This window comes from Choloepus didactylus, chromosome 14 (genome assembly GCF_015220235.1).
Source record: "Choloepus didactylus isolate mChoDid1 chromosome 14, mChoDid1.pri, whole genome shotgun sequence".
NCBI lineage: Eukaryota > Metazoa > Chordata > Mammalia > Pilosa > Megalonychidae > Choloepus > Choloepus didactylus.
In genome coordinates, this window is record NC_051320.1 from 36,782,525 (window position 1) to 36,800,469 (window position 17,945).

Here is a 17,945-nt window from a genome sequence, read left to right on the forward strand (position 1 = left end):
CTAATTTCAAGACTCCTATAGTTACAGCAATCAAAAAATTGGCATAAGGGCAGAGATACAGATCAATGTCAGAACACAGTTCAGCACTAGACTCACAACTATATAGTCAGTTGATTTCCAAATGAGCTACCTAGAAAATGCATCGGGGAAGGCTAGTCTTTTCAACAACTGTAACAACTGGATACCTCATATGGAGAAAAATTGATCTCTATATTTATCTCATGCCATACACAAAAATATACATAATACATATATGTGACAAAGGACTTGATTCCAGAATATATAAAGAACTCTTACAAATAAATAATTTGAAGTTAAATAGCCCATTTTTAAAGAAAACATGGGGAGAAGATTTGAAGAAACACTTTACAAAAAAAAAGGTTAATGAACACATTAGAAAAGATGCACAAAATCACTAGTCATAAGGAAAATACAAAGTAAATCCACAATGAGATACCATTATGCTTGCACTCGAATGACTAAAATTAAACATACTGACAATACCAAATGTTGGCAAATATGCAGAGCCAATGGAACTCTCAGACACAGCTGATAGGAATGCAATATGGTACAACCACCTTTTGAAAAACCATTTGTCAGTTTCTTAAGTTAAATATACAATCACTATACAATCCATTAACTCCAAGATTTATCCAAGAGAAATAAAAACCCATAGTCCACACAAAGGCATACACAAATGTTCATAACAGTTTTATTCATAATAACCCCAAACTAAACACAACTGTCCATAGGCAGGTGAATGGATAATCAGATTGCAGTATATTCATATACTGGCAATAAAAAGTAAGAAACTATTAAAAATGCAACAACACGGATGAACCTCAAAACATCATGCTGAGTGCATGAAGCCAGGTATCCCAAAATACATACTGTATGATAACATTTATATAAACTCTAGAAAAGACAAAATTAATTTACAGTGACAGAAAACAGACCAGTGACTGCTTGGAGTCAGGGCTAACGGGAGGAGTTGGCCAGGAAACGGCAAAATGAAACCTTTTGGAGTGATGAAAGTTTTTTATATCTTGATTGTACAGTAACTACACAGATGTATATATTTGTCAAAACTCAAAGAGTATATTTGAAATGGGTGCATTTTTATTGTATATAGGTTATATCTCAATAAACTTGATCTAAAAACAAAATAAACAAATATCTACAAGTTGAATAGCTAATGGAAAAGCAAAGTTCTACATAACAAGTTACGAGACTAGGTAAGTTCCTGCCTTAATGAAAATGCTATTATAAAAAGATATTGAGATAGTGAATAAGTGGTTTCTCTATTATAAAAATACAATGCATACATCCTTAGAAAATGTAATGATAGTTTCTCCCTGAGAGCCATAGATAACTAATCACATTATTCCTACTTGACTGAAGAAGTATATACCTTAATTAACATGAATAATTATTCTATTCAAAATAAATTTGTAGTGCAAGATAGACATGCTCTAAATATGAATGGCTATCTGCTACACACTTACAGACACAAAATCTTTCATTTTTAATCATTTATATCATATTACAATTTATGAATATTTTACAATTTCTAAGTTCTCACATGACATTGTCATACTGATATCCAGCACTTGTTTCTCTTTGGGTAAATATCTTCACTGTTTAGCATAAAACCAGACTTTAAAAGCAGCAGATTATAATTAATAAATGCCAAGGGATACTAAGCACCATCTTTAAACTGCATAGACACACTAGAGCAATCTTTCTGAACCACATAAAGGAGCCAGCCTGCTCAGTGGCATTCTCAGCCTCTCTCCATATCCACCTAGAAATTAAAGTAAGTGTAAAATTTCTCCTGAACCCTTTTACTTCTCTTTTCTGAAACTTACAGCTTTTTCGGCCATATCCAGTTATCCAACCAGTTATATCAAACACACAGATTAGTATTCTTTGAACTATGAATTTGCTCTTACCAATACATTCAGTCAAGTGAAGTCGTAAGTTGTCTCATGTGTCAGCTGGCTTGGCACACATCCCAAGAACTAAATGATTCTTTCCAAATGCTTCCACTTGTTATATCCGGGCCAACCTGCAGACTCCCTACTCTATATTTCAAATCTTTCTTTCTTTCTCCCCTACTTCCACCACTCTGAGGAGCCCAAGTTCCTTATTAACTGGAGTCAGTTTCATCATCTTTTTCACATCAGGCTGAAATTCCTGTTTTGGCTAAAGAACCACCAAGCTTTGCCCACAGATCTCTGACTGGTCTTTTCCTTAGTTACTGAATTTTAGCCTCTTATTCATTTCTCAAGCCAAACTACAGTATTGGAATTCCACTCTCCAGGAGTTCACACCTCAGGCTCTTTATATTCTCATCTATATATTCTTAAAGCCCATTTTCCTCAATCTCCACAGGGATCAATTAAGCTAATAATTTCCCTTAGAGATTAAAGAACATTTAAGTTAATAACCCATTCTCAATTCACAATCTCTTTTGGAGGGAGCCATGTTTTATCTTTTTTTAACCAGGCATTAATAAAGTAATAAATGATGAAACCTTTAGAGAGTAACAGTACTTTAGAGATTGTGTTGTCCCCACTGTCAGCATTGACATTCCTAATAACGGTTACCGTTGACCCAAATTATTGCTTACCGATAGTCCTTAAAGTTGAGAAGAACTTTTCTTTCTGTTAATTATAGAATTTTAGTTCCAAAGAGAAACCTAATGGGCTCTGTGTGTATGTGTCTGTGTATGTTTAGTTCTCTCCACTGAAGAACTTGGAGTATTTTGAGGAATATTCTGAGTACCTCAACTCTATAATGCACTCACAGCAACCCTTGAAAAAATAAAAAACTTTATTTTAGAAGTTGTGATGGTTAGGTTCAAGTGTCAACTTAGCCAGGTGATGGTACCCAGGTGTCTGGTCAAGCAAGCACTGGCCTAACTGTTACTGCAAAGACATTTGTGGCTGCTTGATAAACCAGAAGGCTGGTTTATTAAATCATCAGTCAATTGGCTACAGCTGTGACTGATGATGTCAACGAAGGGCGTGTCTGCCACAATGACAGAAGGCAATCAGCTGGATTTAATCCAATCAGTTGAAGTCTTTTAAGCAAGACAGACAGAGGACCTTCACTTCTTCTTTGGCTGACCGGCAAAGTGTTTCCTGAGATGTTCATTGAAGTTGCCAGTTCGTTTCCTGAGGAGTTCATCGACACGTTCACTGAAGTTGCCAGTTCGCTGCCTGAGGAATTCATCAAACATCTTCGCTGGAGTTGCCAGTTTCCTGCCTGCCCTGTGGAATTTGGACTCATGCATACCCACAGTTGCATGAGACACTTTTATAAATCTTATATTTATAGATATCTCTTGTTGATTCTGTTTCCCTAGAGAACCATAACTAACACAGAAGTCAATCAAGCAATAGCCTGGGCATACATGGCCACTCCTAAATTAACATGTGTTCCCACCATCCCAGGCAATCCTAACTCAGAGGACAGGACAGCTTGTGTTTCCCTCACCTATGACTCAAAGGTATCCTAGGACCAACAATCGGTTGCCATTTTTCACAGGAAGCTTTGGGGCCCTCTTTAAAAATTAAGATTACAGTTGGTGTGCACTGATATCCCAGGGCTCCCAAAGGACAGGAAGACTAGATCCTTTCCTCGAATCTGTACAGCATTTGGCACTTTAACATATAAGGAATAATACAGTGTCAAATGACCACAATATGATGGGCCCAAGTCATCAGTAGTCTTGAAAACCTTAATTAGTGCCTGGATCCCTATCTGGGACTCTATAAAAGTTTCACTCACAGTTTATTCATCAGAAACTTAGATCCTTCAGAGAGCTCCTATGTCAGCTAAGTCCCCAAACCCAGAAGCAATAGCCTCTTCAAGAACATCAACCAGATGTGTCCCCTTTGCTCATAAAGTTGACACTCCTTTTCAACATGAACAAATTAGAGTGGTCACTGCCTAGACATCCCTGAAGATCAGGAAAGTGATTAAACTTGAGGAAGGGGTAGCAACAGATAAGATGGAATTTAACAAAGGATTATGAATGTTGACTATTTATATAATTTTCTTTTTCTTAGTTGCTAGGGTATTAGAATAGTTAGAAAGAAAGAATTGAAATGGTGGAACTGTAACCCATAGCATCTTTTGAAATTTGTTCTATAGCTACTTGTTATATGGTAATTTGAAAGCTATTATATTTTTGTATATATGTTATATTTCACAATAAGGAAATAACGGAAACTATGGTACTATAACTCATAATAACTTTGGAAATTTCCTATATATCTACTTGTTAAATCATACTTTGAAAGATATCACCTTTTTTATATATGTCATATTTCATAATAAGGAGATAACTGAAACTGGAATTGTAACCTGTAATATTTTTTGAAATTTGCTCTCTAACTACTTGTTAAATTGCACTTGGAAAGTTGTCACTTTTATGTATATAGGTTATATTCTACAATAAAAAATATGATAACAGCTAAAAAAAAAAAAAAAGAAGAAGAATACGGGAGGGGAAGACAGCCATGAGCAAGTGCCTCACGGACCTCCAAGGACAGGCAGCAACTGAGCAAGGAGGGTTCAGCAGCTGGGCTCTGGAACCTTCTGCTGCATTTCTGCCATGATTTGCATGCGCTGCTCCCAGCCAATGACTGAGCACAGGAGGAATACAAATCTGGGCCAATTCTGGGAGACCTGGGGATCCAACGGCCACTCTGGCTTGAGGACTTTTGATGGCCTTTCGGAACCTTCCATAAACTACCCGGCCATCTGGGACACTTCCCTCCAACCTGCCCTCCCTCCTTCATTCAGTTCAGGCTCCATGGTCTGACCAGCCTTCCCCGGCTCACACCCTTTCTTCTCGCACAGATGTTTCTCCCAATAAAACGTCTGCATGCTTAATCCTGTCTTGGTATTTGCTTCTCGGATGACCCAGACCAATGCATACTTAAATTTATATTTCTCTGAAACTAACAACTTTTAAAAGGGTCCTCATAAAATGGGTAAACAAACAGGGATTTTGTAATGTAATCTCAGATTCAGAGTCCCTCCTTCTCTATTCCATTTATCCCCATTTTGAAGACCATACTAATAAAAGAAAATGAGGCATTTAAATAGATTTGTCAAATTAATAGCTTTCCTAATATTAAGAGATTCCCTAGTTATAAATGCATCCAGTTTGCTGAGAAGGGAGCAAATCAGGAACTATTATTTGAAATGAGCTACCTATGTGTCCGTCACTCTGATTAGATTGTGAAGTCCTGGAGGGTGGGGACCCTGTCTCATTCATTATTTTTTTTTCCTCTGCACTGGGTTCATCGCAGGTACTAAATAAACGGCTGTTGAATGGAGACAAGAGGTGTTGAAATCAGTATGCTCAACCACCATTAGGTGTAGAGACTAAGGGGAGGTGGAATTCCCAGACATCTAGGGGTACGAAAAAGCATTTGTTTTCATTATACAAATCAAAGAAAGTAAGCTTCAAGTTTCATTCTACAAACCATAGAATGTGAAGTTCTAAAAAAATCTTCGTGGTTATAGTGGGAAAAAGCAAAAGATATAGTGAAAAAAAATTGTAGGGGAATTGTTTTTAAAATGTTGAGGTGTTCTGGAACAATTACACCCTATTAGCCTAAAATGATTATCCTGCCTTTCTAAGAACTGCCCCATAATTAACATCTGAATTTAGGAAAATAAGTTGCAATAATCAGCTGGATAGATACAGACTAGGTTTCCTCATACCAAAAGATTTCATTATACTTTTGATTTACGAAAACCTTATTATTTAAACATTACCATCATATAGAATTATATTTCTTCTTAATAAACAAAAAGAAAAATACTGTCTCTTTCTACCATGTTAGATAAAGGAGTTTTTAAAAACAAAATACTGATCGACTTAAATGATAGTAGAAAGTGGATATTTAACAAATAACTTGATAACTGTAAATGGAAATAGCACAGGAAAAGTTTGAGAATTAGATCATTAACCTTCATAATTTTGGATTCCCTTATCATTAAAAAAAAGAGAAATTTATCTCAGCAACTGCTGGCACATTTGTGATGAACAAATTCTATATTAGGCTGAATTATGTACCCCAACAAAAGACACAGTCTTAATCTTCAGCCACAATCTTGTGGGTTGAAACCATTTGTAATTAGTATCTTTGAATATGTTAAAGTGAGTCAGAGCGAGGACTCATTTGTCAACAGAGTCTTTGAAGGTCCTATTAGGTACGGCCAACTGAATCAGGGTGGGCTTCATCCGTGTCATTCAAGACTATAAAGAGAAGAGACTGGAAGCCAGTCAGAGAAGGCCACGAGCGGAAGTCAGAGAAGCAGACACGAGAAGGGAGATCCCTACGTGACGGAGGCCGAGACTCAAGACAAGGAACCCTGGGACCACCGCCAGCACCGGAAAGTACTGACTACGGAGGTGGGGGTGGGGGCTGGGGGCGGGCACGGCCTTGCTGACATCCTGATAGTGGTCTCCTGGCCTCAAAGCAGTGTGAGACGAGAAATGCCTGTGGTTGAAGCCAACCCACTGGGCGGTTTTTGTCACAGCAGCCTGGCAAACTATGACCAATTCTTACTATACACAGTGAAAACAAGGGTATCAGTGGAGAGCCCCATGAAGCTTTAACCAGTATTTCTCAAAATGGATTAATAAATCTAAAGTATAACTTGTTTATAATTTGAGAAATTTTGCTATGCATTAAAGGATTTAAAACCTAATTAATTTCTCCACATTGTTTAAGAATCTCATAATAACACTGGCTTTACTCATACCTTTTAAGTACATTCAATGAATTTGAGAAAATGGAAAAATATTCCACATACCAGAGTAAGAAAAGGCATAAAGCATGGCTCTTCCTCCCCTGTTGATTATTTCTCCCAGCAACTACTATGAGTTGGATGAAATTAAAGAATAAAGGTATACCTAAAACAACCCAGAGAATTTGGACTGATAATTTTCAGGTCTTCTAACAGATAAAATTGCCTAATGAAAAAATTATGTAAAGTATATATTGCAGAACTGCAAGTTGGCAACAAACTATTTGACACTGGGAAGGCCAATTTTTGCCCCCACAAGTGTGGGAAGAATATAAACGCCTAGTTCCTCACATTTCAAATTGTTAACATGTCATTTTGTCTATCGGTCAATCAAACAACAGATAAGACGCCTTCCAGATTTAGGGCATGATAAAAAATTTCACAGTATTTAAGGACTGAATCACCAGCAAAAGAATTTAGTATGTGCTTTACATGAAAAAAATAGAAAAGCAAATAATTCCAAGTAAACAGAAGAATATATGAAAACTTTCAATTAAACATTAAGGAAAACAAAGGGGCCTGTAATTTTAGGAAGTCTGAAAATTTTTCAGCAGGATAGAATACATTGAAATTTTCTAGAGAAGGTACTTTTTATGTAATATAGAAAGAAATAAAATTCTGATGAACAGTAAGAAAAAGAACATTTATTTCTTTTCCAAAGATAACATTTCCCTATTTAGCTGTCAGAAAGTGTTCTAACAAATGTGAGATGCCTCAAATAATCACTAATAAAATTTAATTATAAATAATTTGGTAACAAAATATTAAAAATAAGCAACATATATCAGAGAAAGCAACCTTCACACTATAATATTTTCTTTCTTTCCAGTATCCAAAAAATGCTATATATTAAGTTCTGTTCTAGTGCTAGGGATACAGCAGGAACAAAATGGACCAAAATCCCTGCCCAAATGGAGCTTACATTCTATCTAGGTGAGATAAATTATAAGAAAATAAGTAAAAAATCTAGTGTTTATATTCTACCACTGTTCCACTGTCATTCTGCCATAATATTGTCCTTTGGTTCAAGGCTACTGGATGTAATTTAAATAAAGTTGAAATATGAGAAAGTTTTTTTGATATTTCAGATGAGCCCTTTTGGCCAAGTTCTAAGGTAGACCTGTCGTAAAAGGATTGCCACAATATAACCAGGAATCAGCAAAGTTCTCTGTAATGGGTCAGATAAAAAAATTTTAGGCTTGGCAGGTCATCTATGGGCTGTGACACATATTCTTCATTTGTTTTAAACCCTTTAGAAATGTAAAACCATTCTTAGCTTGCAGGCCATATAAAAACAGGCTGAGGGCCAAAGTTGGCCTGTGAGTCCTGGTTTGCCAATCCTTGACATAAGGACCTCAGTATACATGTTTTTAATGGGCTATGTTCAGTCCTGTATTTCATGCTTCTATATATTATTTTACAAATTTATTCCTTTGCTTTTTATTATTCACTTACCAAAAGCTAACAAAACATTCTTTTCTAGAGCTACAGTAATTCCTACTACAGCAGCCTCAAAGTCAGTTCTGAAAAGGACCACCTGCTCCATTTCACACAAGCAACAGAAAAAAAGTCCTTGGCAGAAAACCCTTCCTAAGTCTCTACGTGGAAGAGAGCAGTGCGTGCTCTCCACCGACCCACTGGGGAAGACACATATATGGTCTAGTTTTCTCTTACCTTGTTGGAGGAACATCAATATTTGAAGAAACGACTTTTCGTTTTTGCTCGAGAAGACAGATGGAGCGAGTGTTTTCTTTTTCATGGTCGATGACTCGGTTGGCTTTTTTGGTGTCTGCTGTTTTCACATCTTCCTCCATGGCCAAGGAGAACAAGTGTTGAGAAATTTTTTTGTTAGAGTCACGTTTTAAGTCCTCTGATTGAAATGTGAAGGTCATTTCCCGCTTAATGCTCCCAGCCTGTGAAATGAAACACAAAAATTTTTATTCATGCAAAACACTGATTAGCATAACCATGTGCAGATGGCTATGAGGAGAAACCCAGACACTATCCTACTCCTGTTCATCCTGAAGATTCTACAGTTTAAATGGGAAAAATGTAACACAAATAAAAGAACTAACGTTACAAAGTAATATATAGTTGGTACATCTGTCATAATGCATAGGAGCAGCATCACCACCACAAAAGAAGCCTTTCAGGAGTACAAAAACTTTGAAGACTTGAAAGCACACATTTTCTAGAAAAAAATTAAAATTCTAGAACAACTTTTTCTCCTCTACCACTGAGAAAACTCAAGCAAATAAACTCAAATTTTTCATTCTGAATATCACATTTAAAAGAAAAGAGCCCAAAGAAAGAAATGCATAAAACCAAGCCTTATCTGACTAGTAACACTGATTGTATCCACATTCTCCAGTTCATGAGGAATTGTTTATTATCCTTTATCTATTGCAGTTAAGACCTTAATATAATTCCTTCTAAAGCCATATGATAAAGAGATCATAACTCATTTTTTATCATTTTAAACTAAATGATGACTAAGGTTTAAGACAAATATATACATTAAGTCTTGCTGAACTGGATCCTATTATTTCAGAATTTGTGATAACTGAAAAAGGAGAGTGAAATTAACTATAAGTTTTTAGTAAGGTATTTGGCATTGTAAATGAAGTCTGGAGCAAACTAGGTCTTAGGTGTACAAAGAAGAATCAGACTATCTGGTTATCTCAAGCCTCATTAATCAATCAGTAGAGTGTGTTTTAAAGTGTGCACACCTGACAGTGATCCCAGTGGTCCCTAGGACAAGTCCATCCCTTCTCAGGGTGTCAATTTGTGGACTCAATAAATTTTCACTCACCTACTTAAACAGAAGAGAAGATATGCTTGTTTGTTTTTAGTTTTAGCTAGGAGAAAAAACACAAAGACTTTTACTCTCCTATAAATGAGCAAATAGATCTACAGACTCTAAAGCCACAAATTTAAGGCATTTTCAGAATGAAATGGGAATACGTGCATTAGATAATAGCAGAGACTAGCCAAGTATGATGTTAGTTACTAGAAATTCTCAGGTTAAAGGGAAGTTCTGGGAAATACTTGTGTTGGACTCACAGGACCTGCCCACATAGGAGAATTTCCAGAGCCCAGAAAGACAAGTATGACTTATGACTCGGAATCCACATTGCTGAAATACATTTTTCCACATGAACACATGGAGCTCTAAACTGAGCTCCGTTCTCTCCTTGTCCTGTGTGTGTCATAGAGAGAGAAGATCCTCTGCTCATGGTTTCCATGTCAGAGCCACAACCGGCTCCATAAGAAAATGGCAAACCACTTTCTGTCAACTTGTAACGCATTTAAAAGACACCATATTTCTTGGAATGAATTAATAAAATAATTCAGGGTGCAAGGAAAATGAACATCTGCTTTTAAGAGCCAACTGTTTTAATGACATGAATATATATTATAAAGGATTAAGAAAATATTTCAAGCTTCCAAAAATATAATAAATTATCTAAAAAATGTAGTTTGGAAAATGAACAAGTACGATTACAAATATTTTAAATATCCACCTATAATCTCTATGCAACTTTTTCTGCCCAGAGGTGAAGGTGACAGGGAAGTGTTTTCACTTCCATAGCTGCCCATTCTCAACTTTTGTTAAACAGGAATACCACAAACACAGGCTAAAAAGAAGAAAACAAAGGCTTGATTTTGATGATTACAAACAGTTTCAACCTAAGTGTCAAACATTATATTAATTAAATATTTAAATAGTTATTAGCATTAAGTTGTAACAGTAATTGACATCCATCTTTCCTTGGTACCAAATGGACTGGTTAAATGAATTCAATCCAAAGTTTAAAAGGGGGAAAGAACATTACAGGCAGTCCAGAAAACAACAAGAACAAACAGCATGTAAAGCAAATTAATACAAAGTAGAATAAATTTCCTCTAGAAATGATGTTATAATTGTATGCCATGCTCTTAGTGGAGGCTTCATCATAAAATAAATTGTAGTAATATTCAACAATGCAAGCTATAAATCCTCTATAATATATTCTAAGTAAAAATTAGCCTCTCAATAGTAATCGGAGAATTTTAGCAGTACAATGGGTTTTAGAGACAATTTAGCCAGACTCCTTGTTTAAAAGTGGAATTAAAGTGACTAGAAATGGCCAAAGAAGACAAAAAAATACAGAAATGACTAAGAGATTTTACATAACATAGTTTGAGTCCTGGATTCCACCATTTGTCGAGTTGTAGAAGGGTGGAAACAACTGTAGATATTCACTGTAACATCTTTAAAGCTTACATGTATGGAATGCATGCTTCTTTTTATTTTCTTTTATTCATACAGATAGTTTATTAAAAGATAAAACAAAAAAGGAGATTTTACTAGAGAAAAGAAAGTTGAGAAAATACATTAAGTCAAACCTTAAGAAGCTGGGCTTAAAAGAGGCCCAGAGAAACAAGATGATGGCTGGAAAGGGATGTTGGACAAAGGAGAGTGTTTTAAGATGGGAGATAATAGATCGTGTCTGAATACTGAGGCAGAATAAAAAGGAATAGGTAACAGGTTGTAATAACGTTTGGAAGGGGACAGGACTGACACTCAGTTATTGCAAATGAGCAAAGATATGAACCCTATTAGATTATCAGAAGAAAGCAGCAAGAAGAAGGTATGATCCCATTTATATGACATTTCCAGAGATGGCCAATCTATAAAGACAGATCAGTGGTCTCCTGGGGCTGAGGGTGGGAGTGGGAACTGATTGAAAATAGATACAAGGGAACTTTTTTTTTTTTTTTCATTTTTATTGAGATTGTTCAGATACCATACAATTATCCAAAGATCCAAAGTGTACAATCACTTGCCCCTGGGTACCCTCATACAGCTGTGCATCCATCACACTTAATTTTTGTTCAATTTTTAGAAACTTTTCATTACTCCAGACAAGAAATAAAGTGAAAGATGAAAAAAGAAAAAAAGAAAAGGAAACTCTAATCCTCCCCTATCCCTAACCAACCCCCCTCAATTGTTGACTCGTAGTATTGATATAGTACATTTGTTACTGTTCATGAAAAAATGTTGAAATACTACTAACTGTAGTATATAGTTTGTAATAGGTATATAGTTCTTCCCTATATGCCCCTCTATTATTAACTTCTAATTGTATTGTCATACATTTGTTCTGGTTCATGAAGTGATTTCTAGTATTTGTACAGTTGATCATGGACATTGCCCACCATAGGATTCAGTTTTATACATTCCCATCTTTTGACCTCCAACTTTACTTCTGGTGACATATATAACTTTGAGCTTCCCCTTTCCACCTCATTCACACACCATTCAGCGCTGTTAGTTATTCTCACATCTTGCTACCAACACCCCTGTTCATTTCCAAACATTTAAGTTCATCCTAATTGAACATTCTGCTCATACTAAGCAACCACTCCCCATTCTTAAGCCTCGTCCGATATCTTGGTATCTTATATTTCATGTCTATGAGTTTACATATTATAATTAGTTCCTATCAGTGAGACCCTGCAATAATTGTCCTTATGTGTCCGGCTTATTTAACTCAGTATATTGCCCTCGAGGTTTTGTCATCAACCCATTTTTTTTTAAATATGGTTTTGTTCACTCACCATACATTCCATTCCAAGTAAATAATTGATGGTTCTCTGCATGGTCATACATTTATGTGTTCACCACCTTCACCACTATCTATATAAGGGCATCTACATTTCTTTCACAAGGCAGGAGGGAGAGTCAAAGAAGGTAGAGAGGCAAAAGAAAGAGGAAAAAAAATGACAGCTAGGAAGCAGCAAAAGGAAAAATAACCTTAAATCAAAGTAGAATAAAGAATCAGACAATACCACTAATGTCAAGTGTCTAACATGCCTCCCCTATTCCCCCCTCTTATCTGCATTTACCTTGGTATATCACCTTTGTTACATTAAAGGAAGCATAATACAATGATTCTATTAGTTACAGTCTCTAGTTTATGCCGATTGCATCCCTCCCCCAATGCCTCCCCATTTTTAACACCTTGCAAGGTTGACATTTGCTTGTTCTCCCTCGTAAAAGAACGTATTTGTACATTTCATCACAATTGTTGAATACTCTAGATTTCCCCAAGTTACACAGTCCCAGTCTTTATCTTTCCTCCTTTCTTGTGGTGTCTCACATGCTCCCCACCTTCCTCTTTCAATCGTATTCATAGTTACCTTTGTTCAGTCTACTTACATTGTTGTGCTACCATCTCCCAAAATTGTGTTCCAAACCACACACTCCTGTCTTCTATCACCCTGTAGTGCTCCCTTTAGTATTTCCTGTACGGTGGGTGTCTTGTTCACAAAGTTTCTCATTGTCTGTTTGTCAGAAAATATTTTGAGCTCTCCCTCATATTTGAAGGACAGCTTTGCTGGATATAGGATTCTTGGCTGGCGGTTTTTCTCTTTCAGTATCTTAAATATATCACACCACTTCCTTCTTGCCTCCATGGTTTCTGCTGAGAGATCCGCACATAGTCTTATTAAGCTTCCTTTGTACGTAATGGATCACTTTTCTCTTGCTGCTTTCAGGATTCTCTCTGTCTTTGACATTTGATAATCTGATTATTAAGTGTCTTGGCGTAGGCCTATTCATATCTCTTCTGTTTGGAGTATGCTGCGCTTCTTGGATCTGTAATTTTATGTCTTTCAGAAGATATGGGAAATTTTCATTAATTATTTCCTCTATTATTGCTTCTGCCCCCTTTCCCTTCTCTTCTCCTTCTGGGACACCAATGATATGTACATTATTGCACTTTGTTTCATCCTTGAGTTCCTGGAGACGTTGCTCATATTTTTTCATTCTTTTCTCCATCTGCTTTCAGGTGTTTTGTTCTCCAGTTCCTGAGTGTTTTCTTCTGCCTCTTGAGATCTGCTGTTGTATGTTTTCATTGTGTCTTTCATCTCCTGTGTTGCGCCCTTTATTTCCATAGATACTACTAGTTGTTTTTTTGAACTTTTGATTTCTGCTGTATATATGCCCAGTGTTTCCTTTACAGCCTCGATATCTTTTGCAATGTCTTCTCTAAACTTTTTGATTTGATTTAGCATTAGTTGTTTAAATTCCTGTATCTCAGTTGAAGTTTACGTTTGTTCCTTTGACTGGGCCATAACTTTGTTTTCCTTCGTGTAGGTTGTAATTTTCTGTTGTCTAGGCATGGTTTCCTTGGTTATCCAAATCAGGTTTTCCCAGACCAGAACAGGCTCAGGTCCCAGAGGGAAGAAATATTCAGTATCTGGTTTCCCTGCGGGTGTGTCAGAAAATTGCTCCACCCTTTGATGCCTCAGGTCACTGTGCTTTTCTGCCTAGCCAGTGATGCCTGTTAGCCTATAATTCTTGACTGGTGTGAGGAGGTATGGCCCTGTTCCCCCACCCCTTTCCTCCTAGAGAAGACAGACCCCCCAGGTGGAGGTCATTAGCATTTCAATGGTCTCGCTCTCTGCTTGTGCTGTCTCCACCCTTCCCTGAGTCACAGCCCTGGAAACTGAAAATGACTGGGGCTTTCTCCACCGAGCCAAAAAAGAAACAGACAGCCCCCCTCAGACCCAGTCCAAGGCGACCCTCCGGCTCTCCAAGGTCAGTCGTCACCCAAAGCCTCTGTCTGTTTTTGGGGGATGTGTACCTGTAGTGAGCAGTTCACACTCGCTACTTAAAACCCCAGTTGGAGCTCAGCTGAGCTATATTCGCTTGCTGGGAGAGAGCTTCTCTCTGGCACCATGAGGCTTTGCAGCTCGGGCAATGGGGGAGGGGTTCTCACGACTTGGATCCGCAGGTTTTACTTACAGATTTTATTCTGTGTTCTCAGGCATTCCTCCCAATTCAGGTTGGTGTATGATGAGTGGACGGTCACGTTTGTCCCCCTGCAGTTATTCTGGATTATTTACTGGTTGTTTCTGGTTTTTTGTAGTTGTTCCAGGAAGACTACTTAGCTTCCACTCCTCTCTATGCTGCCATCTTGCCCCACCTCCACGAGGGAACTTTTTATGGTAATAAAAATGTTCTAAAACTGGACTGTGGTGATCTTTGTACAATAAGATAAGTTTACTAAAAATCATTGTACTGTATTCATACAATGATGAATGTCATGGTATGTATTTTTATTTTTTTTTTACAGACGAATCAAACCAGGAGTAACTGGAATGAAAGATATATTCTCAAGAACCTCCCAGACCAGAAACTGGGAAATTATGCCACAAAGAGGCAGCCACAGACTCTGTATCTATATTTTAAAAACCTAGGTGGCATAGCAATCTATGCTGCAAGCAGTTGGGTGGCTGTGCCTGCACACAGGTGAGGTGGGACTAAAATCCAGGCCCCATTCAAACCAGGCCCTGGTCTTCCTTACCCCATGGAAGAGAGGCATTTTTCTAATTGATCCACATAGAGGAGCTTTTTGGTACTTCATCTGCCCAAAGAGTGCTTTTTTTTTTTTTTTTTTTTTTTTTTGTTCCCAGTTTGCACAGTGCCTTGGCGGCAGAAGAAAACTGTTCAAGCTATCTGCAGGATCTGGTCAGTTAATTCTGTGAATCATGAATACAAGCTGAGACTTTGTCAGTGGAAAGGTTGAGATGATCTGAGATATCACTCTATACTACAGCTCATAAGCAGGTCCAACAACATACGAGAAGCAGAAAATTAAAATATATATATATCTTTGAATAGAGAGAAATCAACACCAGGATCAAAGCTGGTAAGTGCAAAAGAAAGAAGAAACAAGCTGGGTAACAGGTAAGGAGGCTCAGCTCACAGGGATCTGCCAAAGAAGGGATGGATTCCCGAGGTGTAGGACTCTTTATCTGTCCCAGCAAGAGAAAAAGACTTAGGTAGGAGGAGACTGACAACTCCCCCAAGAGAGATACCTAAGTGGCAGGATTGACTGATGACTGATGTGGCTGTTCAATTTTGTGTTGTTGCTTATTTGCCTGGAGCCTGGGACATTTTCCAAACCCTTCTGATACACTACCATCACTGGCTGTGAATGGATACATATTCCAGAAAAATGCAGAAGTTACCCCAAATAACCTTAAAGACTAACCCAGAGGAAATGAAGGATTTAGGGATTTCCAGTAGGTTTTTTTTTTTCCTTTTACCACTCAAAACTTTGGAAGGTAAAGGAAGATAATGCAAGTTAATAATTGGCTACATAAGTAAGTCAAAGACAATGATTTGATTCTCAACACCAGAATGATGGGCTCTTGGCAAAAGACAATATGAGTCCTAGAAGATAAGGAAGAATTTCTTTGTCAGGAGATTCAATGATCTGAAAAAAGGGGCTATAACCTGAAAATTGAGGGGGAAGGAGAAAGTTACCTTGATGAAAAACAGCAACAGTACTGACTAGTAATTCTCAGGAGAGACTAATGGGCAGTTTTAAGAACAAACTTAGTCTAGATTTTTAAGTGTCTCCTGAACAAGGGAGGACTCATTGAACCATATTCTGCACTGATGAGATTGGAAGGGAAAGGCAGAAAATAGTATCTGATTCTGGTCATCACATTTCAAGAAGGGTTTTTTAGTCTGCAAATGCTGCCATTATGCAAAATACCAGAAACAGGTTGGTTTTTATAAAGGGGGTTTTATTTGGTTACAAAGTTACAGTTCTATGATCATAAAAGTGTCCAAACTAGGGCACCAACAAGAGGATACCTTCACTGGAGAAAGGCTGATGTGTCCGGAAAACCTGTGAGCTGGGAAGGCACGTGGCTGGGTCTGCTGATCCCGGGTTGTGTTCCAGCTCCTCTCTCAGCTCCTGTGCCTTCTTGATTCTTTCTCCCAGGACATTTCTCTCTAGGAGCCTGGGAGTCCTGCCTTAGCATATCCCAGGGCAAATTCTGGGCTTCATCTCTTAGCTAAGCATCTCCAAACATCCTCTGTCCGAATCTCCAAGCATCAGCTTTCAATGGCCATCTCCAAAATGTCTCTCAGCTGCAGCACTGAGCTTCTTCTGTCTGAGCTCTGTAGGGCTCCAGTGATTAAATTAAGACCCATGCTGAAGGAATGGGGCCACAACTCCATGGAAATAATTCAATCAGAGTTATCACCTACAGTTGGGTGGGCCACAGCTCCATGGAAACAACCTAATCCAAAGGTTCCAACCTAATCAAGACTAAATACACCTGTCCCCACAAGATCACATTAAAGAACATGGCTTTTTCTGGGCGACATAATATATCCAAACTGGCACAATGGGCAACGATGATCTGAACAAGTACGGGTGATCAGGATGGCATAGAATCCGATCGGAAGGAACTGGGAATGTTTTGTCTAGAAAAGAGGAAGCTTATTATGGTCCACATAGCTTCTCTTATGTATTTGTAGGGCTCTCTTGAAGAAGAGGAATTGATTCCTTCTGTGTTTCCCTAGGACCAGGATCAATGGCATCCACTTCCACTCCAGGCTAATGTCTTCTGACCTCTGCTTTACTCTTGCTTCCTCTTTTCCTCTTCTTCCTCTTCTACCAAATTGTGAATGAAACATTCTGTATCTGTAAGAAATACTTGTTTCTTTCTACTTTGTTTCCATTGCATCATAAACCATTAAGCAGGAGGAAACCCAGAGACTGCCCCATCTCATTGAAACCTTTTATTTTTCACTGTTTTTACATAGTTTAAATGTATTTATTTTTAAATGCTTTCTTATTATAAATTATATACTTCTTGTTAAAACAAGCCCAGTCAGTTCCACCCCTTGAGAGGACAGCTTTTAACAATTTACTTTAAAACTTCAAATTACTTACAATATATTAAATACCTATCTGTGAGTATATACTGTTGTATTTAAATATAAATGTGATCATACTACATGTATGATTCAGCAACTTATTTTTCACTTAAAGATAAATCATGGGCATATTTTAAGGTTAGCAGATCTACTAAATTTTTAAAATTTTGAAAAGTATACCACTTCATGAGACATTTTTTAACCAATCTCATCTTGATAGACATTGAGGTGCTTTTCAATTTTTCATTATTAAAAATAATGCCACACAATGCAGGACATGACTCCCAGGGATGAGTCTGAACCCAGCACTGTGGGATTGAGAACACCTTCTTGACCAAAAAGGGGGATGCGAGAAGAAACGAAGTGAAGCTTCAGA

General features: G+C 37.5%; 1 protein-coding gene across 1 annotated transcript in view; it reads right to left on the minus strand.

Moving 5' to 3' along the window:
* ZNF704 (zinc finger protein 704) overlaps window positions 1-17,945 on the minus strand; it is a 265,604-nt gene that overhangs the window by 187,237 nt on the left and 60,422 nt on the right. Inside the window, exon 2 of the mRNA XM_037803600.1 lies at window positions 8,512-8,750. Within this exon, the coding sequence (XP_037659528.1) occupies window positions 8,512-8,750 (239 nt within the window). The remainder of the gene's footprint in view (window positions 1-8,511; window positions 8,751-17,945) is intronic.